General features: G+C 42.0%; 2 protein-coding genes and 1 pseudogene across 2 annotated transcripts; 2 read left to right on the forward strand and 1 right to left on the reverse strand.

The window, feature by feature from the left end:
* Positions 1 to 1055: 1055 nt before the first annotated feature.
* Positions 1056 to 2666, forward strand: LOC110533017 (ventricular natriuretic peptide). The gene is made up of 3 exons (XM_021617147.2): positions 1056 to 1293; positions 1510 to 1816; positions 2209 to 2666. Exons 1-3 carry the CDS (start codon positions 1183 to 1185, stop codon positions 2235 to 2237), a joined length of 447 nt encoding a protein of 148 aa, XP_021472822.2. The 5' UTR covers positions 1056 to 1182; the 3' UTR covers positions 2238 to 2666.
* A 7427-nt stretch (positions 2667 to 10093) lies between these two features.
* On the forward strand, positions 10094 to 11137 carry LOC110533018 (brain natriuretic peptide). Its single transcript, XM_021617148.2, has 3 exons — positions 10094 to 10302; positions 10459 to 10753; positions 10931 to 11137. Exons 1-3 carry the CDS (start codon positions 10186 to 10188, stop codon positions 10945 to 10947), a joined length of 429 nt encoding a protein of 142 aa, XP_021472823.1. The 5' UTR covers positions 10094 to 10185; the 3' UTR covers positions 10948 to 11137.
* Positions 11138 to 16859: 5722 nt separating this feature from the next.
* The window catches only part of LOC110531190, a 34417-nt pseudogene continuing 27079 nt past the window's right edge, over positions 16860 to 24197 (reverse strand).

The raw sequence follows: 24197 nt of genomic DNA on the forward strand, positions 1-24197 counted from the left end.
TATGACGACCCCCAAGCGCTCGTGGAGCCGGTTCAAGAAGGGTGGACTGAGAAGCTGCTTTGGCGTCAGGCTAGAGCGAATTGGGTCATTCAGTGGGCTTGGATGCTAAAGGACAGGTATAGTTATCCTCTGCTTCAATCTAACCGAATGGGATTATCCATTCAAGCTGTCGCTACAGTATGTTGGAGTTGAATTTATATTATAATGACTTTATTTGAACTATCAAATAAATGCAGTATTTTTTCTCAAGACCAGCTCTATGTTTTGTGTTGTTTCTGCAGGGTTTGGGCTGTTGATCAGAGCACAAGAAACGACCCTTACTTGAACTCTTCAACAAGGATGAACCTCTTCACCTCAGAAAGTCTCGACTGAGAGTTTACAATGGCGTTTGTGATGAGATGTATTTAAATTTGTGGTTCGCATTTGGAATATTTAAATGGTTATTATTTTAGAACTGTATACTGATGAATTTTCATTTTTGTCCCTTGCTATAATATACTATTGTTGTATGTATTTATCTATTTATTTTCTTGTAAGAAAAAGAACGTGCAGACTTGCGATAGATTGTAGCCTAATGCGTTGAAATAAATATTTTGCATAATAAATTACTTTGTTGTGAGTTTCATTGTCTCCGTTTTTTTTTACAATCATGGTCTGGCATACCAAGATTTACGCTCTCCTCACTCAAGCAAGTGAAGCATCTGTTTCTGACTTGCCAATATCATCATCATAGCTGCCAACAGCGGTCAGTAGCCTATAGCAACTTCCTTCTCACCTCTCCATCCTCCACCTGACCTATTCTTCATCTCCCATCCCCATCCTCATCCTCTTCCTCCTCTCACCCCCAAAGACAAACTATAAACATGACACCTCAACAGCCTACCATCGACTCTACAGAAAATAAGCCTATCCAGTCCAAATAATGGTCCAAACAAAATATTATCTTAAAAGGCAGTCGGTCCGGGCGTCGCACACAATCCTGCTCCCTTATCACTGCCAAGGCGACGGAATGTCAAGCTGAATTATGTCATAACATGCAGTCCTTGATAAGTAAGCTACTATCTGAAGGGGTCTACATAAGCAAGGGGTCTACATAAAACGGGCCCCTAGTCATCCCGTCATTAAAACACTGAACGGGATATCTGGAACACCTCAAAAAGACCACAGTGGATTGTTATCGGAATGGCAAAATTTCATATTTTCATTGGATATATCGTATTAATAATGACGCACAGTGTGAGCTGGGGAAATCTATATGCCAGTAGGAATGTTCAAGAGTTGGAAAATATGAAGGTAGGACATACAGTACAAAGCAGTACAAAAACATAAAAAAAAGGCAATCAAGTTCATTTAAGTTCTTAGAATTGTGTCATTTCGGCAGACAAAGTGTAACTGGTGACATCAGCATACATTATATGCGCACAGGCCTATATTCTATATTAAAATCACCTTTCAGAGTAATACGTTATGGCTATGTGACACTAATACGCGCCATTTGTTCACTTATAGGACCTGATCCAGCGGCTCGAGGACAAGTTGACGGTTAACGAGGAAAATGACGTTTATCCGTCAGAGTCTGAGGACGTGGTCGCAGCCCATGTGGAGGACATTGAGAACTCGCCCGCGGCGATCCGGGGGCAGAAGGAGAGAATGGTAATCAACGCAGCCAAAATAATTGCCCCCGAAAGCCCTGTGGTGTCACGCCTGAAAGATCTAATCGGTTTGAGGACGGCCAAATCGTTCAACAGCTGTTTCGGTAACCGGATTGAGAGAATCGGCTCGTGGAGCGGACTGGGGTGCAATAACGCCAAGACTGGTATATTCGAAGGCAATTATTTGAGTGGAATGCCTTTAAAAAACGTACAAATAAGCACAAGAATGTAGTATCATGTCAATGTGTGTGCAAAAAGTCCATACTTTGGGGCTAAAAGGTATGCGTAAAATGTATTGGCTTTACGCACGAATTGATTTTACGCATAGCTCTGTCTATTGTAAGACATAACATAAAGGTTGTTGCAAGATCACACACACATCGATATTAACTCCATTACATTATTATAATCAAGAAAGTGCTGTATATTAATTATTCATTGGTATAATTTAGGGCTATGATTTGAACTTCTGCATAGTGATGTTCGACAACAATATAACCACAAAAAAATGAAATTAATCAGTTGATTATTATATGATTTGAATTTGTATTTGCAGGTAACAAGAAGAGAATATTTGGGAACTGAAGAACAAAGTAGGCCTACCCATTCATGGACGTCAAAAAAACTGCGTATTGTCTGACCTCTGTGGAACTCTCCCTGGCATTCTGGGGAATGCATTTTTCCCCCTTCAAACAATAGTCCTAAACTGAGAAATATGTATTTCATAAACGAATTTATACTAAATAATTTCGATATTAAAACTAAATGCTAAATTAAATATTTTAATTTCTGTGTTGGTTGGTTTCTAGACTGTCAGTGACAATTGGACATGCATATTGTATTTCTGCCACGAAAAGGAAAATTTGATTCCTAATCGCACTCTCCAGAAGTGCCTAATACAACGCCTTTGTTATGTGTTGAACACCTGTACAGTATTGTTCACTTGTGTGTATCAAATCGATGTATATGTTTGATCATGTTGTGAGAGGGCATTATTTGTAATAAATTATTAGATATGGAACCTTTCTTAATTATCATATCAATTATCCAATTATATATTTCTTATGAATTAAATACATTACAGCCTTCCATAGTTGGTCACATTAGTTGTCACACAGAGAGAAAGATAATGAGATCAATTCAAGTCATACCTTCTAATGAACTACTTACTGCAATACAAGGAATAGTTTATGCGCTGCAATGAAAGCACACGAGGTCCAAATAATCTGAGGATTATTATGATAAAACGATCTATCAACAATATTTCGCATTCTTGTAGTCAAGTAGTATGACACAGTTAATGGATTTGTTCTCATTATAAGCCCAACTATTGCTGTTGGACCAGAGAATTGGAAAGTAAAGTTACTGACACTAAAACATTTTTTGCAAGTTCAGATACAAGAATGTGACAGACGCAGTAGTCTTATTATTCTACATCGATATGACACCATTTAATTACGCAACAGAAGTCCAACTTAAAAATCTATGTGGTAGGTCTGTAGAGAGAGCATCTGCCCAGGGCCCAGGACACACCACACCTTAGACACACACATTAGCTAAATTATGTCTAAATGATTCAAATGTACTAAAATGCACATGCGAAAGGGACCAGATGTTGGAGCAGCCTTAAGCGCAGTAATTAGCAGGAGGCAGCAGGATCAGGTGCAAAACAGTGTCCAGTTTATTATCAGTGAAAGGTGGTTCCAGGTGAATGGAGAAATCCAATTAATATTTCAATCATCCACAAAAGGTATTTACAAAATAAACATTCAAAATACAGGTTTGAATACAAATCAAAAACCTAAGCCTCAATCACGCCTATCCTGCCAAACCAACTATAACAGATTGGATTATAGAGGCTAGGGACAGCCTCCCCACACAGCTCAACATACCAGAGCTTGAACATAACTGAAACCCTCAGGTGAAACAGGTATAGCTTTACACCCATGGCCTATACCATTAACCATGGAGCTCTTTACCCAAATATGGCATTAAATCATGTAAGAGGCATTTTCATCATACCCACATTTACACATTTTGTCCTAATAAGCATCTTAAACATTCCCGGCTTATCATCAAAACAGGAATAATTTCAATTAATGAATACATATTTAATAATGATAGTCCTGCAGGTCAACAAGCAGCAGCAAAACATATAACTTATGGAGCCGAGCACCCACCCGTGCTCCCATTAAGCACATACATGACAGACAAGATATGGAGCTCACAGACTTTTGAACTTCAAACACAGGATGCATTACAATAAGGAAATTCTCGTCAGTGTAGCAAGTGTTCATGTGCACCTGAACATCGCATCCACTTGGAGGATTGCAAAAGGATAAATTACTGCATTTCAATATGAAACTGAAATGTGCTACAATGCAACTTGACCAATATTTCCTAGACACATAATTAACCTTGCTCACAGTAAATACTCATGACACTGGCAAAAAAGGAAAAGAACAACAGTATACACTACTGGTCAAAAGCTTTAGAACACCTACTCATTCAAGGGTTTTTCTTTATTTGTACTATTTTCTACATTGTAGAATAATAGTGAAGACATCAACACTATGAAATAACACATATGGAATCATGTAGCAACCAAAATAAGTGTTAAACAAATCAAAACATATTTTATATTTGAGATTCTTCAAATAGCCACCGTTTGCCTTGATGACCGTTTGGCACACTCTTGGCATTCTCTCAACCAGCTTCACCTGGAATGCTTTTCCAACAGTCTTGAAGGAGTTCCCACATATGCTGAGCACTTGTTGGCTGGTATTTCTTCATTCTGCGGTCAGAATAATCCAAAACCATCTCAATTTGGTTAAGGTCAGGGGATTGTGGAGGCCAGGTCATCTGATGCAGCACTCCATCAATCTCCTTCTTGATCAAATAGACCCTACGCAGCCTGGAGGTGTGTTGGGTCATTGTCCTGTTGAAAAACAAATGATAGCCCCACTAAGCCCAAACCAGATGGGATGGCGTATCGCTGCAGAATGCTGTGGTAGCCATGCTGGTTAAGTGTGCCTTGAATTATAAATAAATCACAGACAGTGACACCAGCAAAGCACCCCCACACCATCACACCTCCTCCATGCTTCATAGTGGGAAATATACATGCAAAGATCATCCGTTCACCCACACCGCCTATCACAAAGACACAGCGGTTGGAACCAAAAATCTCAAATTTGGACTCCAGACCAAAGGACAAATTTCCACCAGTCTAATGTCCATTGCTTGTGTTTCTTGGCCCAAATAAGTCTCTTCTTCTTATTGGTGTCCTTTAGTAGTGGTTTCTTTGCAGCAATTCGACCATGAAGGCCTGATTCATGCAGTCTCCTCTGAACAGTTGATGTTGAGATGTGTCTGTTACTTGAACCCTGTGAAGCATTTATTTACACCACTACACCCTGCCCGTGCAGGTCCCTGAAAATCCCGTCTACAAAGAATTGGAAAACTGATGGAGCATTCATCAACCCATAAGGCATTACTAAGTAATCATAATGCTCTGAGGTGGTACTAAACACTGTCTTCCACTTGTCTCCCTCCTGGATACACACCAGGTTATACGCACTCCTGAGATCCAGTTTCGAGAAGAAGCGCGCCCCATGCATTGACTCAATCACCGTGGCAATAAGAGGTAGCGGGTAACTGTACCTCACCGTGATCTGATTTAGGCCTCGGTAGTCAATGCACGGGTGCAGACCTCCCTCCTTCTTCTTCACAAAAAATAAACTTGAGGAGGCGGGTGAAGTGGAGGACCAAATGTACCCCCGACGCAGGGATTCGGAAACATATGTCTCCATAGCCACCGTTTCCGCTTGCAACAGGGGATACACGTGACTCCTGGGAAGCGCAGCTTCTGCCAGGAGATTTATCGCACAATCCCCCAGTCGATGAGGTGGTAATTGAGTCTTTTCTTTTTACAGAAGGCGAGAGCCAAATTGGCATAATCTGGGGGGATGCGCACGGTGGAGACCTGGTCCAGACTTTCCACCGTAGTAGCACCAATGGAAACTCCTGCACACCTCCCCGAGCACTCTCGCGACGACCCCGTGAGAGCCCTCTGTTGCCAGGAAATATTGGGGTTATGCTGAGCCAACCAGGGAAGGCCTAGTACCACGGGAAACGCAGGACAGTCAATGAGGAAAAGACTGATTTTCTCCTCGTGACCCCCCTGCGTCTCCATGGCAAGGGAGATGGTCGCTTCCCTGATTAGCCCGGACTCTAATGGTCGACTATCCAGAGTGTGAACTAAGAAAGGTCTAACTACAGGAATAATAGGGATCCCTAAACTAAGGGATAACGCTCTGTCGATAAAATTCAATGCTGCGCCTGAATTGACAAGTGCCTTATGCTGGGAATGCGGGGGGGGGGGGGGGGGGGAATCAGGGAAACAAACAGATACAAACACGTGGTCAACAGAGGACTCTGGATGAGTGTGGTTCAGACTCACCTGGGGTGACACCAGAGTGCCCTGCCTGTTGCCTCGACTCCCAGAGGAACCGACACGGCACCGACCGGCAGTGTGCCCTCTGCGGCCACAGATGGTGCACGTGATGGCTCCTCCTCCAGTCTCCCTACGCGCAGCCCCTCCCAACTCCATGGGCACTGGAGCGGGGGTGCTGGAAGATGGCACCGACAGAGCCCCCTGGATGGACAAATCCACCAGTTGGTCAAAGGAGATGGTGGCATCCCTGCAGGCCAGCTCACCTTGGATGTCCTTGCGCAGGCTGCACCGATAGTGGTTGATGAGGGCCCTGTCGTTCCAGCCTGCTCCAGCGGCCAAGGTCCGGAATTCCAGAGCAAATTCCTGGGCGATCCTCGTCCCCTGCCTCAAATGGAAGAGCCGTTCCCCAGCCACTCTACCTTCTTGCGGATGGTCGAAGACGGCGCGGAAGCGACGGGTGAACTCCTCACACGGCGTTTGTCCACTCCATAGCTCTTCTTGAGAGGCATGAGACGAGGGCAGACACTCTCTCCCTTCCTGAGGGAGCTGGGTGCACAGTGGCCAGGTAGAGGTCCAGTTGTAACTGGAATCCCTGGCACTGTGCTGCCGTCCCATCATGCTCCCTGGGAAGGGAGAGACGCATCCCACTGGGACTGGCTCTGGACAGGACGGGTAGAGGTAACCCCGGTTGCGCTGGTCGAGGCACTGGGGAGACTTCCTGTCTCTCCCAGCGGTCCATAGTCTGGACAACACGATCCATCATGGCACCAAGATGATGTAACATAGCGGAATGTTCCTGGACACACTCCTCGTCTCCTCTAACCGGGATACCTGCTCCTGCTGACTCCATAGTAGAGTGTGTAATTATGTTAAGGTTGTGTAAGGGAGGCGAAGTCAGGTGCATGAGATCAGAGTAGAGTAAACAGGCACACTTTTATTCTGGTCAAAAAAATAGGCTCAAAATGACATCTAAGTGCTCAAAAAACAATGAACAATAAACAAAAGTATAGCACATGAACATACACCATTAACAATAAACAATTACACACAAAGACATGGAGGGGAACAGAGGACTAAATACATGTAGTGTGACTATGGAATGAAAACCAGGTGTGTATGAAACAAGACAAAACAAATGGATATATGAGAAATGGAGCGGCGATGGCTAGAAAGCCGGTGACGTTGATCGCCGAACGCCGCCCAAACAAGGAGAGGAGCCGACTTTGGCGGAAGTCGTGACAGTTTTCTAAAACTTTTGACCCGCAACGTATACATTTAGGTGTCACGATCATTATAAGGAGTGGACCAAGATGCAGCGTGGTAATCTCGTCCTACGTCCAGGATGTCCTCCACTCCTGACTTTCCTCCAGGGCACACTGCTTGGTCCGTTGTTGGTGGGATCTTCTGTCACGCTCGTTTGAAAGGAGTGGACCAAGATGCAGCGTGGTATCTTTCCATCCTCTTTATTAGGAAAAGAAACTCAAAGAAAAAACAATAAATCAAAAAAACTAAACTTGAAGCTCAAAGTAGTGCTCACAGGCAACTATACCTAGACAAGATCCCACAAAGCACAAAGGGGAAATGGCTGCTTAAATATGATCCCCAATCAGAGACAATGATAAACAGCTGCCTCTGATTGGAAACCCTACCAGGCCAACATAGAAATATAATCACCTAGATGACCCACCCTAGTCACACCCTGACCTAACCAACATAGAGAATAAAAAGCTCTCTATGGTTAGGGCGTGACATTAGGAGAAATGAATTACTAGATATATGGGGAAACATGAATGCACTAAACAATTTATAAGGGTAATTCAATAAAGTGTGTTTCTGACAAGAGATTCTGTGTCCGCTTCATCCCAGCACACATTAACTAAGTGTACAGGGGTTAACACTTGACATGCACTAATTGAAATATGTAGTCAGGCTGTTATAAGATATTATATAAGCCAATGGTCATCTATAACTGATTGATTCAGTGATTTTCTTCTTTGTCTAATGTACTGTATGTATACTGAAGTATTTTTGCAGTGCCTAATCTAAGGTGAGTGGTATTTATACTTTATAAGTACTTGCTAAATGTTTTGACTGACCAGTGTACTTTCTCACAAACATATGGTATGCCATTGGTAGACATTCCTGCTGTACCTGGTAAAATATCAAGCACACAACACAGGATGTTTAAGGAAGTGTATTTACATGTGTGAATAACTAGCTTACAAACATTTACAAATGTGGGAATAATGATTAATAAATGGTGAGCAAACGGTTTGTAAATGTCTTATATTTTGTTTGTTATGGACCCTTAAAATAAAGTGTTACTGCACAGACAGATAGAGAGAGACACACACTGACACATGTACTGTCCGTTTATTGATATTTTGGCTCTATAGTATATATGTAACAGTAATTAGGGGAGAACGTGTATGACAGCCAGGCACTTATATACTTTCATAAGGTATTATGAACCAATGGTCATCTAGTTGGCATTTATTCAGTAATCTTTATTTTGTATCTAAGAAATGTGTTTATTCATTCACAACTAGGATGTTGCTTGCCCAGCACAGGCAGTGTGGTCCCCTGGTCTTCTGGTGCCAGTGCTGTGGGAAAGGATGCTAGGTTTAGCAGAGACAACTCAAAGGTGAGTGCAGTGGAGGTAGGAAGAAAACAAAGAGACACAGATGCACTGCCAGTTCCTTAATATGTTGGCTCTATAGTGTATGTAATAGCAATTACCACTTAGGAGTCACAGACAGACAGACAGACAGACAGACAGACAGACAGACAGACAGACAGACAGGCAGACAGACAGACAGACAGACAGACAGACAGACAGACAGACAGACAGACAGACAGACAGACAGACAGACAGACAGACAGACAGACAGACAGACAGACAGAGGAGCACAAGAAGAAGCAAAGATAGAGACAGAGACAGAGTGAGAGACAGACAGAGACAGAGCATAGCAGAGAAGATGCAGAGACAGACAGGGAGGCAACAGCGACACAGTTATAGTGGTGAGTTGTAGTGGTGAGTTGTAGTGGTGAGTTGTAGTGGTGAGTTGTAGTGGTGAGTTATAGTGGTGAGTTGTAGTGGTGAGTTGTAGTGGTGAGTTGTAGTGGTGAGTTGTAGTGGTGAGTTATAGTGGTGAGTTGTAGTGGTGAGTTATAGTGGTGAGTTGTAGTGGTGAGTTGTAGTGATGAGTTGTAGTGGTGAGTTATAGTGGTGAGTTGTAGTGGTGAGTTGTAGTGGTGAGTTATAGTGGTGAGTTGTAGTGGTGAGTTATAGTGGTGAGTTATAGTGGTGAGTTATAGTGGTGAGTTGTAGTGGTGCTTTTACATGTTGCATTTGTTTTAAAATATGAGCTGGTTAAAAAAGGATGACTATGTTTCACCGGTCACTGGTACAGTAGAAGTTGAGAAAAGGTGTACTATAGTTGCCTATGTTATGTGTCAGTAGCGTTACTGCCTGTGTGGGCGCATGCAGTGATACGGGCAGATGTGGCTGAAATGCCAGGGCTGCATTTTTGTCCCAGTCCACCCCTGGGTATATCTCATTAAACTCACTTTTATGCATATAGTTTACCTAAAACCCATATAGGCTTATGACATATTGAATCATTGAATCATTGAGGTTTACTAAGAACTTCACAATGACTTAATTGTGAATATCACCACATTTAGTAACAATAAACAAGCCTCAATGCGAGACAGCGGCACACTGTTGGCAAAGCCCGTGTTAAGCCTATGACTTCCTGTAGGCCTACTCCAAGTCAACAATCTCCTACAAGAAAATGTATGAACGTGTGTTTCTAAAGAAAGGATTGAACTGACTAGGCCTATGTCATGGGTATGCCCCATTATCTAGGAAGACAAGCTTTAAAAGGAGCTGCTTCCGACAGCTACTGTTATCACAATCAGGTGTCGGCATGCAACTCCAATTCCTCGCATAACTGTGCGTGTCAGACTAGATATAAAAGACCATGCGGTAGGTGTGTAGAAACAACGACAACTGCGAAGAAAATCAATAAGCTTCACACACCACTTCACCTTCACTGAAGAAGAAAGAGAATAATGCAGCTCTTCAACATTCCTCTTTTTGGCCTTATCCTGTTCTTAAATCTGCCGCTGCTCAGCGCATATCCTGTCTACAACGGGTTACTGACCAATGACGACATGGATGTCTTAAAGGTGAGTCCCTTTAAGGCTATAGGCCTATAGGCTCATTCTTACGCCTTTGAGAGATATTGTTGTGGATAGATCATGTAGTTCATATTTCCTATACGTTAAAGCCCAAGGATAGACACCATTGAAAACGTTTGTTGAAACTTGCTTTTGGCATTTTAGGTACTTCTCCATCGACTTGGAGAGTCCATTCCTGAGCGGAGCGAGGTCGAGCGGGTCGCCACAGAAAAGTTGGACAACATGACTCACGAAGCCATCGCAATGGTTGCAGAGGATGAGCGTGAGCAACAACAAAACCGACTCGACAAATCCGCAATAAGAGAGTTCCTCTCGGCTCGGGACCTGAAAACTGTCCGAAACGACTCAACATCGAAGAGATACTCGGGCTGCTTCGGGCGAAGGCTAGACCGAATCGGCTCAATGAGCTCTCTTGGATGCAACACGGTTGGCAAATACAGTGGGTATAGTTAAGGTTAATATCATAGACTACTGTGCATCAGACGAAATCTCTTAATCAAATAGGGTCCAAGTAGTCGACTCCAAAACTGCGTGGTTAAGTTGACTAATATCCATTGTGAGAGTTATGTTGAGAGACAAAATTGCGTTGGCTAATTTCTTGTTTCTCTATTTTCAGATCCAAAAAGAAGATGAAGTCTTACACATTACCTGGAACAGCAAAGTCAATACTTACCAAGGGGTATTCTTATTTATAGTCTGTAGGCTACCTATTTATTTTCAATTTATTACATTTTTGTTTATTGCCAATATATTTATTTGAACCAATGCAAGAGGTTTCTTTATATGGTGTCATTGGTGTACAATAAATGTTTACAATTGCTCATGAAATGTTTTGTCAAATTACTTTCTATACCATCCATTAGGAAAAATGAATTATTCAAAACAACAGACTGCCTAAGTCATAGGTTCAGGCTGAATAATCAATGAGAAAAGATGTGAAGATGTGAAGTTTGCCTAAACCCCTTGGGATCCTATTCATAGGCCTATCATAAGCCAAACTGAGTCAGGTGATTATCAAATTGGGATGACCTGACCATAGCCCACTAACTCACAAGAGACCTAGCAGGGTGACCCTCACAAAACAATAAAAACACACGGAACAATACGTTACGGGAGACGCAAATAAAAACGACTTGTGTCACATGAGTTGACGCTGGGGAGACGAAGCAAGTACAGGGAATAAAACATTTAATATAGAATGGACATGGAGCGAGACGGGAACAGCGTCAGCAAACGAGTAACACAAACAAAAAACTATCAATACAGCAGCGGGGAACAGAGCAGGGAACTGACAAATATAGGGGAGGAAATAACAGGTGATGAGTGAGTCCAGGGGAGTCCAATATCGCTGATGCGCGTGACGAGGGAAGGCAGGTGTGTGTAATGGATGATGGGAGTGCGTGATGCAGGGCAGCCTAGCGCCACCAAGCGCGGGGGGGGGGCAGAAGTGACAACTTGGTTGTAAGTAAAATCACAAGGAATAAACCTCAAATTCGAGGTTTGCTTCAACACCGTCTTCGGCACTGCTATTGTTATTTCAGCACCATGGAGAGAGAACGCTCGGGAAATAGTCTTCGGCTACCCCTCTGACTCATCCAGACGTATTTTTGACGTGTAACTTTATACTTTGGTTCAATAGTTCCATGATTTCACAACGTTGACAAACCCATGACTCTGGCCAGACATGGATAGGACATGAGATATGTAGTCTGATATTTAAGCACCCAAGATTCTCATCCATATATCAGTGAATGCCCAACCACAGTCCCCTTAGCAGACAATTCACATGCTTTACCACAATACTGATAGGAGGGCCTGGTAACTATTGCCACAACACAAGTCGACTATTTATTATTGACGACTCGTAAATACCACCACTCAAGATTAATTAAGTCATACATTGCCTCTCATAGGTCTCTCTCTCTCTTGGGCCATGCAAGACAATTAGGAAACTCCTCCAAGAGAAAACACTATAAAGTGGGTCCACACACTCAAAGGAAGATATTCTGCTTCTTTTAAGGATGCTTTAACCATTCTAAACTAGGCCAATGTAAGTGTTTGTTCAGATAAAGGTGTGGATTACACACCATTTAGACAGAGCTAAAGGTTATTGAATGTACCTACAGGCTTCCTAGGACCATACCTAACACTTATTAATTGCGTATTTTTGCCTTGTCATGTCTTGTAATGTCTTTATATATGTTATGTTTGCCAAGTAAGCCAGTATGATGCAATCAACATTCCCTAACACATATTCTAACCTGGAGAAATGTTTCATGAATAAACCCCCACTATATATAGACTAGCAGAGCATGCTTTTAACCCACTATGGATATTTAGGGTTTGTGGCGAGAGCAAATGCCAAGTATTTGTGTAGCGGATGGATTCCCGGCAACGCATGGCCATGTCTGAGCGCAGGCCAAAAAGACTGCTGTTTGTGTGACCGGGCCCTACCATGAGTATCCTCTCACACACACACATCAGTCACCAGCCTGCCACCACTTAAAATTACATTTTACCAGCAGCCTTATCAGACAGAGGTGTCAGAATGCACTTCAGACAATGCACAAAATGATGAGCCACTGACACCAGATCGTCTCCTCTGTGGGTGTGTGTGTGTGTTTATGTCTAAGTGCCTATATAAGAGCGTGCTTGGCTAACAACCCGCCTTAGCACTAACAAACCAGAACCTAAACTGCATCAGGCATGGCGAGGAAGGCCACCTCATGGGGACTCCATGTGGCAGTCCATGTGTTGGGCTGACCCTACCCTGCTAGCAATTTGGCCCAATTGGAGATAGGTAGCTACCAGTCCAGTCAGTTGATGTAGGTAGGGCACACTGATTCTTTGTCCCTGATATAATTGATAATAAAGTTGTGTTGAATTAGATTGATGGATGGTTGTTTGACAAATGGCCTGGAAACTTTTGTGATCTAACAACAGCTAGTCAAAGACAAAATGTCTGACCTAATATGCGCTCTTCAAAACCATATTTTGAGTAAGTAAAAAAAAAGTTCTTTTGAAATGAAGGTTTCTTGTATTTAAAGGTAAATACATTTTGAATCGCCTCCATGTCAATGGCTTCAGGAACTTGTTTGTCTGTGGTAGATGTCCAAAACAGTGCCCAGGATACTGCAACTTAATCAAGTCATGAAATATTGGGACGTCCATGCCAATTCCCTGTTGTACAGAATCTCCTGGAGCGATTCGAGGAGACCTTGGCTGCGGTGGACTACGAGGGCGCCAACCCAGAGCACGAACACAGTCAGGCTAGCCCAGGGTGAGACGTGGCCCCAGAGGCCCCACAGAGGCTTCTGCTCTCAGACGTATGGGAGCCAGCTGCAGAAGGGAGCTACAGCGGGGTGCAGAGTCAGAGGAGCAGGCTGCAGGACCTGGTCATGGCCACCAGGAGTAAAGCTTTCACAGGGTGCTTCGGAGCCAGGATGGACCGCATCGGGAACTCGAGCGGCCTAGGCTGCCGTCCTGAAAGACGTAGCTACTGTAGTACAGTTAGTTGATGTATACAGTACACAGAAAAACATGTGTACTCGTTTTAACTTCAACGGATGAGTTACCTTCTTATGTCAACTTAGTTGCATTATAAGATACATGTTGAGACAACTTAACATTTGAAGTCATGGCAACTCTTTTAAGTCGTGAACCACTCTTGTGATGACTTGTGATACTATTATGACACATGCTATTGTTAGAGTAAGTAGAACAGAAAACATTTGTGGACTCAAGATTTTAGTTTCAACTATCCAGCTACATACAGTACCAGTCAAAGGTTTGGACACACCTACTCATTCAAGGGCTTTTTAAAATATTTTAAAATATTTTCTACACTGTAGAACAAAAGTGAAGACAGCACAACTATGCAGTTACACATATGGAATCATGTAGTAACCAAAAAAGTGTTAAAGATATTTTACATTTTGCCTTGATGACAGCTTTGCACACTCTTGGCAATCTCAATTGGTTTGGGGTCGGGTGATTTTGGAGGCCAGGTCATCTGATGCAGCACTCCATCACTCTCCTTCTTGGTCAAATAGACCCTACACAGCCTGGATGTGTGTTTTGGGTCATTGTCCTGTTGAAAAACAAATGATAGTCCCACTAAGCCCAAAACAGATGGGATGGCATTTCGCTGTCGAATTCTGTGGTAGCCATGCTGGTTAAGTGTGCCTTGAGTTCTAAATAAATCACTCACAGTGTCACCAGCAAAGCAATTCAACCATGAAGGGCTGATTCACGCAGTCTCCTCTGAACAGTTGATGTTGAGATGTGTTTGTCACTTGAACTCTGTGAAGCATTTATTTGGGCTGCAATCTGAGGTGCAGTTAACTCTAATGAACTTATCCTCTGCAGCAGAGGTAACTCTGGGTCTTCCTTTCCTGTGGCGGTCCTCATGAGAGCCAGTTTCATCATAGCGCTTGATGGTTTTTGCGACTGCACTTGAAGAAACTTTCAAGGTTCTTGAAATGTTCCATATTGACTGACCTTTATGTCTTAAAGTAATGATGGACTGTTGTTTCTCTTTGCTTATTTGAGCTGTTCTTGACATAATATGGACTTGGTATTTTACCAAATAGGGCCATCTTCTGTATACTACCCCTACCTTGTCACAACACAACTGTTTGGTTCAAACGCATTAAGAAAATAAATTACACAAATTAACTTTAAACGAGGCACACATGTTATTTGAAATCCATTACAGGTGACTCATGAAGCTGGTTGAGAGAATGCCAAGAGTGTGCAAAGCTGTCACCAAGGCAAAGGGTGGCTACTTTGAAGAATCACACATATATTTTGATTTGTTTAATACTTTTTTGGTTACTGCATGATTACATATGTGTTATTTCATAGTTTTGATGTCTTCACTATTGTTCTACAATGTAGAAAATAGAACAAATAAAGAAAAACCCTTGTATGAGTAGGTGTGTCCAAACTTTTGACTGGTACTATATGTCTGTAGAATAACTTACAGGAAGCACTCTACCGTTCAAAAGTTGGGGGTCACTTAGAAATATCCTTGTTTTTTTAAATGAAATCACTTTTTTTTCTCATTAAAATAACATCAAATTGATCAGAAATACAGTGTAGACATGGTCAATGTTGTAAATGACTATTGTAGTTGGAAATGGCAGATTTTTTTATGGAATATCTACATAGGCGTACATAGGCCCATTATCAGCAACCATCACTCCTGTGTTCCAATGGCACGTTGTGTTAGCTAATCCAAGTTTATAATTTTAAAAGGCTAATTGATCATTAGAAAACCCTTTTTCAATTATGTTAGCACAGCTGAAAACTGTTGTTCTGATTAAAGAAGCAATAAAACTGGCTTTCTTTAGACTGAGTATCTGGAGCATCAGCATCTGTGGGTTCGATTACAGGCTCAAAATGGCTAGAAACAAAGCACTTTCTTCTGAAACTCGTCAGTCTATTCTTGTTCTGGGAAATGAAGGCTATTCCATGAGAGAAATTGCCAATAAACTGATGATCTCGTACAACGCTGTCTACTACTCCCTTCACAGAACAGCATAAACTGGCTCTAACCAGAATAGAAAGAGGACTGGGAGGCCCCAGTGCACAACTGAGCAAGAGGGCAAGTACATTAGAGTGTCTGGTTTGAGAAACAGATGCCTCAAGTCCTCAACTGGCAGCTTCATTAAATAGTACCCGCAAAACACCAGTCTCAACGTCAACAGTGAAGAGGTGACTCCGGGATGCTGGCCTTCTAGGCAAACCATCTCACCCTCAAATAAAAGATGTGATTCATTCATAACTAATAAAAAATGCTACAGTGTGGAGTGTCTGGTGGGGATGTATTCTGACAGGCAGCATGAATGGGACGCCAGTGTTGGTTACGCTAAAGCGAAGCCCTGTCACTCCAGTCTCACTCATGTCAAGTTGGGTTACTCTTTATGAATTAGACTCTGGTAGTCTGTTACAGTGAAGGATCACCACAGATGGCAACGACCCATTGAGAGAAGGTGCTACAATTTCAGGAGGAGCAGCTGAGCCGTGCAGGAACTAATCAAACACAAATGATGTGCCTGGAGACTTCTCCTTAACGGTGTCAGGATCACTTGTAAACCGTAAAGTGGCACCGCAACTGACTCCTGGACTTTTCAGTGACTGTGATCCCAGTGATAAGAACAGGTGCGATGGTCCATGGAATAACAACCCGGGGAGGATTTTTCCACTGAAGATTTGCCGGATAGGTAATTGGTAGCTTATAAGTGTGGGCTAGGTTCCCAGAGCCAGTCAAATGTGGAAAACTGGGACCAGGACCTTGTGCAATCCCTCCGTATCCGACACATCAGAACACCTTACACAGCCAGCCTGACCATGCATGTCATTTTAGTACCAGGCAACAGGGAGTCTGGACAACTCAAGCATTGGAAAGGTGAAGTTGTGCACTATGACAATATATCTCTCTATATAATATGCTATCATTGAAAATACACTTTTGTATTATATCTTCTAAAACATATTTTCTACAGTGATAATTATACAAAAATAAGGTGGATACATTTGAATGATTTACAAAACAAAGAGACCTTTATTTTGAAGAGTAATGTCAAGGCAGAAGACAGAGGTCTCTCCTTGCTCTTTTCAAGGGACCTATGGTGTTTGCCATGGGCTTGCTTTCCTACATTTGTCAAGCTTTCACAAACTTCTCAACAAGCTCAGAGCAATGCCTAAACCTCCACAGCAGACGTACTAAACACAGGTGTGTCCATAATATTTTTTGGGCAAAGAAACGGATCCCTCTGGTCCCAACGCTAACTAAGCGTAGCGCATTTACCATTTGTCATACAACCTCATCTGATGGCATGTCATATGCAGAGACACAACATTTAGTGTGGATATAAAGTAGCATGATACACAAAACCAGAGGAGGCTGGTGGGAGGAGCTATAGGAGAACGGGCTCATTGTAAAGACTGGAATGGAAAAAAATCTGAATGGTATCCAACACATTAAACATATGGAAACCACGTTTGACTCCGTTCCATTAATTATATTCCAGCCATTACAATGAGCCCATCCTCCTACAGCTCCTCACACCAACCTCCTCTGACAAAAGCATTGATTTAAAATAACAAGTGTGTTATGGCTAGGGTTGCAAAATTCCAGTAACTTACCCAAAATTCCCTGGTTTTGGGAAAATTACCCTTACATTTTGAAACCCACGCTATGGCGATGACACAAAGAATAATAATGTATTTTTTTCCCAGATTAACATCGGTCCGTCTTGTTATAGACCAAATGTAATGAACGCCATTTCATGTGATCCATTCACAATACATGAAGCAAGTAAAAATTAAAAAAAAAAAAAAAAAATCTTAAATAAAACATTTAGCAAAAAATATCACACAAATACAACAAAGAATACTTAGTGTATAAATATGTGTCATCATGGTTTGTCATAATTGATTATCTTTACATCTATCCACACTGTTTAGAAGGCATAGAGAAGCTGCACTCGCCTCATCATCATGTTTAGTCACATGTTAAAGGTAGACTCTGCCATATGACATCACCATACCACCATACCACCATACCCGTGTTACTCACCATTTTTTTGTAAGGGGGCCACTTTGGGTTGAGACAATCATTCAGAGGGCCGTACAGATCTTTCATTTGTTGTACTTTTTCTTCCAATATGATCAATTATCAATTGAGAGCAAATTCAGAGAAATAGAGCACATGCAATTGATTTGATGTATAGCACATCACAAATATTTACATACACACATCAAATAGGCTACATCACATGTATAAGACCCATATTAAGGGTTACCTCAGTAGTTGGATGAGCAAAAATGGCCCTTCTGCTCCTTGACTGAATTCATTCTAAATGTATAGTCTATTGTTGCTATCCTTTTGAGGCAATCGAGGTGTGCATTGGTCAGTCTGTTTCTCCGTTTTTATTTCACAATGTTCATTGTTGAAAATGTTGCTTCACATGAATAAACGCTGACAAAAACTGATGTCACCTTTTGCACACACTGCTTCAGAAGTGGATACTCTGTGTCTGACACAAGGCTCCAGAAATGGGTAAAACCTGATCTTAGTTCACCTTGAAATGTGTCATTGCAGCTCCACTGCAGCTCCACTATCTCACTCTCTATTCCAGCACGGTCAGTACAGAGGGCTGTGATGACTGGGGTCAGAGATGACACTGGATGACACATGAAAGAGGTTCTCAATGAAGTTGAAAAACTCCTTGTACTCCATGATATCCTTGAATCTTGACTCAAACTCCAACTTCAACTCTTCCAACACACACACAAATGCATCATAGCTAAAATGTTGCAGTATGTCTGGGTTGGATGTGGTGACTGCTCTGAGTTTTGGGAAATGAACAAACTGTCTGTCAGGTATGAACAGTGTGGTGATTTTATTTTGAAATGCTGTGACCACATGCATTTAGCTTTCCCTTGGAGTTGGAGATTCACCGTGTTTAGGTGGCAGGTGATGTCAGTTAAAAAAGACAGCTTTAATATCCACTGTGGAACATCCAGCTCTGGCTCCTCTCTCCCCTTGCTTACAACAAATTCACAGATTTGAGGGAAGAGAGAGAGAAATCATTCTAAAACTGCCACGAGACTACCATTTCACCTCATTGCAAAATATCAAATTGCCGTATTGTCTGGTATTCCTCCAGCAACTCGCAGAATTGCCGGTGATTCAGAATCCTCGCAATAATAATGTTCACCACGAGCACGACTTGCTGCATCACATTCTGTAAGTCACAGTCTTTGAGTTTAGCCACAAGAGCTTGATGAATGATTCAATGAAATGCAACAAATTTGGGAATATCCTCTCACTTTCTTATCAGGCCTATGAGTCCCTTCTCCTTCCCTCGCATGTTTGGGACGCCGTCAGTGTACACAGATGCCAGATTTGACCAGTCAATATTATTATCAGCAACAAATGTAATAAGGGCTTTCAGAATATCCTCTCCTTGTGTTTGCCCTGAGGGGGCAGTAAACATTGAAGTTCCTCTCTGAATAACTCGTTTTGAGGGAAGCGGACCCAAACACATAATTGTGCAATGCCACTTATATCAGTCCTTTCGTAAAGAGCAATACTAAAACATGGCGCCACGGATATGTCGGTAATCAGTTGCTTACCGATGTCCTCGCTTCTATGCGTCTTGTTATGGTCAATTCTGAGAGTTTCAGTCCCTTAATTTGTATTAAAATAGCTTCCTTGTTTGTGAAATCAGCATACAATATTTTGGGTGAGGCCAAAAAACATTATTTGACAATCTCCGCGTCTGTGAAGGCCTTCTTGTTTCTCGCGAGTATCCAAGCAATCTCATATGTTGCCTCTGTCGTTTTCTCTGCAACAGTGCTAGATCTGTCCATCATTTATTGTTGTGCTTTGAGCTGTCCTTTGAGTTGAGCTATTTTGTTGTTTCTGAGGTTGCTTTGTGACGGATATGTTTTGTGCCAACAAAAAATGGTGGTACTTTAAAGGTGGGCATGGCGTGACTGGAAATGTCGCTCTAAATTTGCTCATTTAAAACAATTGACTGCCTTCTGGCAAATAAGACAAAGTGAGCTAGTCCCATCATGCAGTACAAAAAAATACTTGTCCGTCCAATAAATCGATCCATGTCAACCAGTCTGCAAAATTAGCTAGTAGCAAACTGATATGTATTGGTCACTGGAGCTGAGCAGCTGCGTTCTATTTCGGTAAACATTCTATTTTGGCCTTTCTGTCCAACAGCTGTGCTATACTGCCATCTATCTGCCGTCCAGGGAGCAATAGATTTATTCAATGAAGTGATTCAAGCCTGCATTAAACACATTGAATTGAAATTGTATCATTGTTATGTATTTATGCATGGAAAATAAGAAAATCACAGCGAGATGCAAATTAAGGGCATGCAGTCTGCAGGCCGCGCAATAAGTACCAGCGCCATACACAGTGGGGCAACTTCCTACTTACACACATCAACTTAACAAGACAGCCATTACTGACGTATCCCAATCTACACCATCCCTTGAGTCATGTGATGATGTCATATTGCAGATTCTACCTTTAAACTACCACCATTTTTTGTTGGCACAAAACTACTTCCATTCATTTGTATGAGTTACCTTCAGACGATTCCCGTGACACTTGTGGTTGGGTCGTAGAGCAAAACGGAGAACACAATAGTGTTTGTGAGAGTTTGCAGGCCAAACCATTCGGACGCTATAGACATTTTTGTGACAATACCGATTTTCAGGATGTTTCATGGTCTGACAAACACAGCTGTAGCTCGGCCACCTTCAACCGCAGACGCGGAATGCCTGACATAGGCGGATGTGGTGGATTGTTACGCAGCCCATGCAAAAACACTGATATCTCTAGCTTAACCTGACAGATTTTGATGGGGGTATTTTTGTTATGTTACATAGATTGACACACGGGTACGCCAATAGACTCTTAAGGATTAATACTGACAAAGAGACATCCACCATTTTCTGTCTAGAAAATATGCTGAGCCTTCCTTGGCCCAGCATATTTAGTCAAAATAACAAAAATAAAATGAATAAACTTTTGTCGATTCCATTCCACTCTCATAACCCTGTTGGCTGAATATTTGTGAGAACAACGGTCTGTTGTTCAGCTTTACATATTTTTGTGTTAACACAAACATATTCCTTGATTAGAAATGGTCCCTAATCTCGATCTCTTGATGAGCCTACTTTGATCGAAGCCCTGGCGGAACAGTGAAATGGTTTTAGTGCAAATATATAGAATAGAACATCTAAATATACAGTAAACATAAAATAAAAAAAATACAGTCAGAAATCTAAACAAAAGTGCTACAGTGATAATGATGATGAATCGTTGGTTGGTTGGTTGGTAAAGCATGGAAATGTGTTGGGACACGGAGGACATCTTTGGGTGATGGAAGGCTCTGCAGCAGACAAAAGTCACCAGCTTCATTACAAGGGGTGTGTGCCTATTATCTCATACAGAGAATGGATGCCGTGCGGTTGGGTGTGTGTAATGGATAAGACATGGAAAAGCATGGTACAGGTCCAGTTACAGGGGGGATTGTGTCCCAAGGACAGCAAGACGCAGGCGGCTCTTGTCGGCTTTAAAGACTGGACTCTGGAGCTCAAATGGTGATGTAGTGCTGTCTGAGTTTCACCAAAAGGAACTCTTGGGTTAAATTGTGTCGTGTGATTATTCCCACAATCTGAAAGAGAAGGTACAGACAGGGACATCATGGAGCAAATTGCTTCCTCTACTCTAGACAGACTCTCAAAAATAATTAATTAGCTACAGTAGTTCATGGAGAAAGCAATTTCTCTGCTTAGTGCTTCTATGTACTGGTAAAATAAAATTCTAGAGCTCGTTTTGACGGATAAAATAAGTTGAGTTACTCGCTTGAAGCTGCGTTTATGTCAGAGAGAATGTTGATAATTCATGCCGGTTTAAATTTGAACAATATGGACATTTAATACATACTGTGTCAAGTACTTGAAATGAGTCTATGGTGTGTCTGTCTTTATGATGGACCAACAGAGACATGTTGCGATGTGAATGGTTGTTATTATAAATCTGGGTTGTAATTCACTAGGTACCAAACAGAAGGAAACAAAGGGGGGGCTATTTGAACCTGTCCAACAAGAAACACTGCTTTTGCTTTTCAATTGCAAGCCGTTTGGCTACGGTGTTCACTGATGAATACAACCCTGTCCACAGAGATTAAACAGGAAGTAGAAACCGGAAGTTGAGGAACCCTTTGCAGTAACACTCACCTCTACTACGGCATTGACCACAGGCAGGTGTTGGAGGCCCATGGTCCTGAGCAGGTTAAAAACTTGAGACACATGCGTGTTTGGGGACACTGTGTAGGGGCACGGGTTCATGTACGGGGTGACGTCCTGAAAGGGAAAGATGAAAAATAATTTCCCTTTTACGCATTGTCCATTGTATTGACTCGATAAAGAGATGTCACACATCCATAATGATTAACTGGGTCGTACCACTATAATGTGGATCCCCATAAACTGTTGCCAAGGCAACAAATAGTCTTAATGAGGTCCAAACAGAGATAAAAACATATCAAACAAAACATTGTACCTAATGGAAGCAGGTACAAAAGTATCTATATCCACAGTAAAACGAGTCCTATATCGACATAACCTGAAAGGCCGCTCAGCAGGGAAGAAGCCACTGCTCCAAAACAGCCATAAAAAAGCCAGACTACGGTTTGCAACTGCACATAGGCACAAATATCGTACTTTTTGGAGAAATGTCCTCTGGTCTGATGAAACAAAAATAGAACTGTTTGGTCATAATGACCATCATTATGTTTGGAGGAAAAGGGGGAGGCTTGCAAGCCGAAGAACACCATCCTAACCGTGAAGCACGGGGGTGGCAGAATCATGTTGTTGGGGGTTCTTTGCTGCAGGAGGGACTGGTTCACTTCACAAAATAGATGGCATCACGAGGTAGGAAAATTATGTGGTTATATTGAAGCAACATCTCAAGACATCAGTTAAAGCTTGGTTGCAAATGGGTCTTCCAAATGGACAATGACCCCAAGCATACTTACAAAGTTGTGGAAAAATGGCTTAAACAATTTAAAGGCAATGCTACCAAATACTAATTGAGATTATGTAAACTTCTGACCCATTGGGAATGTGATGAAAGAAATAAAATCTGAAATAAATAATTATATTATTCTGACATTCATACATTCTTAAAATAAATTGGTGATCCTACCTGACCTAAGACAGGGAATTTTGAAAAACTGAGTTTAAATGTATTTGGGTAAGGTGTATGTAAAATCCTGACTTCAACTGTATATAGTACTGTGTGTTTGCTAGCCTCTGTGCTGGGCTAGGGGACTGTGAAGAGACCTCTGGTGGCATGTCTTGTGGGGTATGTATAAGTGTCTGAGCTGTGTGTTAACCGATTTAACAGATAGTTCGGTACTTTTAACATGTCAATACCTCTCACAAAGACCAGTAGTCAATCTCTCATCTACTTTGAGCCATGAGAGATTCATATGCATGTTGTTGATATTAGTCTTCTGTGTACATTTAAGGGCCAGATATTCTGCTCTGTTCTGGGTCAACTGTAATTTGCCTATGTCCCTCTATGCAGCACTTGACCATATAATGGCGTCGAAGGAGATGCATGCCGTTTTACGAACCCATAACTAATTGTGCTATTGTGTATATTTTTTCATGTTATTTGTAACTTATTTTGTATATAATGTTTCTGCCACTGTGTCTTATGACCAAAAAGAGCTTCTTGATATCAGGACAGCGATTACTCACCCCGTACTGGAGGAATTCGGACGGGAAGGATTTACTCCAGACACCCGACAAACCTTCATCCCCGGCATTCGCAGGAGGAGAAGACGGCGGTCGGGGTTCCTTGTAAGGATCTGTCGCCGAAAGGGTAATCTAACTTTACCATCAGTCCTATTAGCCAACGTACAATCAATCGATAATAAAATAGACAAACTACGAGCATGTATATCCTACCAACGGGACATTAAAAACTGTCATATCTTATGTTTCACAGAGTCGTGGCTGAACGACGACATGATTAACATACAGCTGGCGGGTTTTAAGCTTATTCGGCAGGATAGAACAGCAGCCTCTGGTAAGACAAGGGGCGTCGGCCTATGTATATTTGTAAACAACAGCTGGTGCACGAAATCTAAGGAAGTCTCAAGGTTTTGATCAACTGAGTTAGAGTATGTCATGATAAGCTGTAGCCCACACAATTCACCCAGAGAGTTTACATCTATATTTTTTGTAGCTGTCTATATACCATCGCAGACCGATGCTGGCACTTAGACGACACTCAATGAGCTGTATACGGCCATAAGCAAACAGGAAAA

This window comes from Oncorhynchus mykiss, chromosome 9 (assembly GCF_013265735.2).
Source record: "Oncorhynchus mykiss isolate Arlee chromosome 9, USDA_OmykA_1.1, whole genome shotgun sequence".
Taxonomy (NCBI): Eukaryota; Metazoa; Chordata; class Actinopteri; order Salmoniformes; family Salmonidae; genus Oncorhynchus; species Oncorhynchus mykiss.

Coding starts and splice junctions, on each gene's coding strand:
- LOC110533017 (XM_021617147.2), top strand. CDS start 1,183: ATGGCAAAATTTCATATTTTCATTGGATATATCGTATTAATAATGACG. Junction 1,294..1,509: donor AAGAGTTGGAAAATATGAAG/GTAGGACATACA, acceptor GTTCACTTATAG/GACCTGATCCAGCGGCTCGA. Junction 1,817..2,208: donor GTGCAATAACGCCAAGACTG/GTATATTCGAAG, acceptor TTGTATTTGCAG/GTAACAAGAAGAGAATATTT.
- LOC110533018 (XM_021617148.2), top strand. CDS start 10,186: ATGCAGCTCTTCAACATTCCTCTTTTTGGCCTTATCCTGTTCTTAAAT. Junction 10,303..10,458: donor ACGACATGGATGTCTTAAAG/GTGAGTCCCTTT, acceptor TTGGCATTTTAG/GTACTTCTCCATCGACTTGG.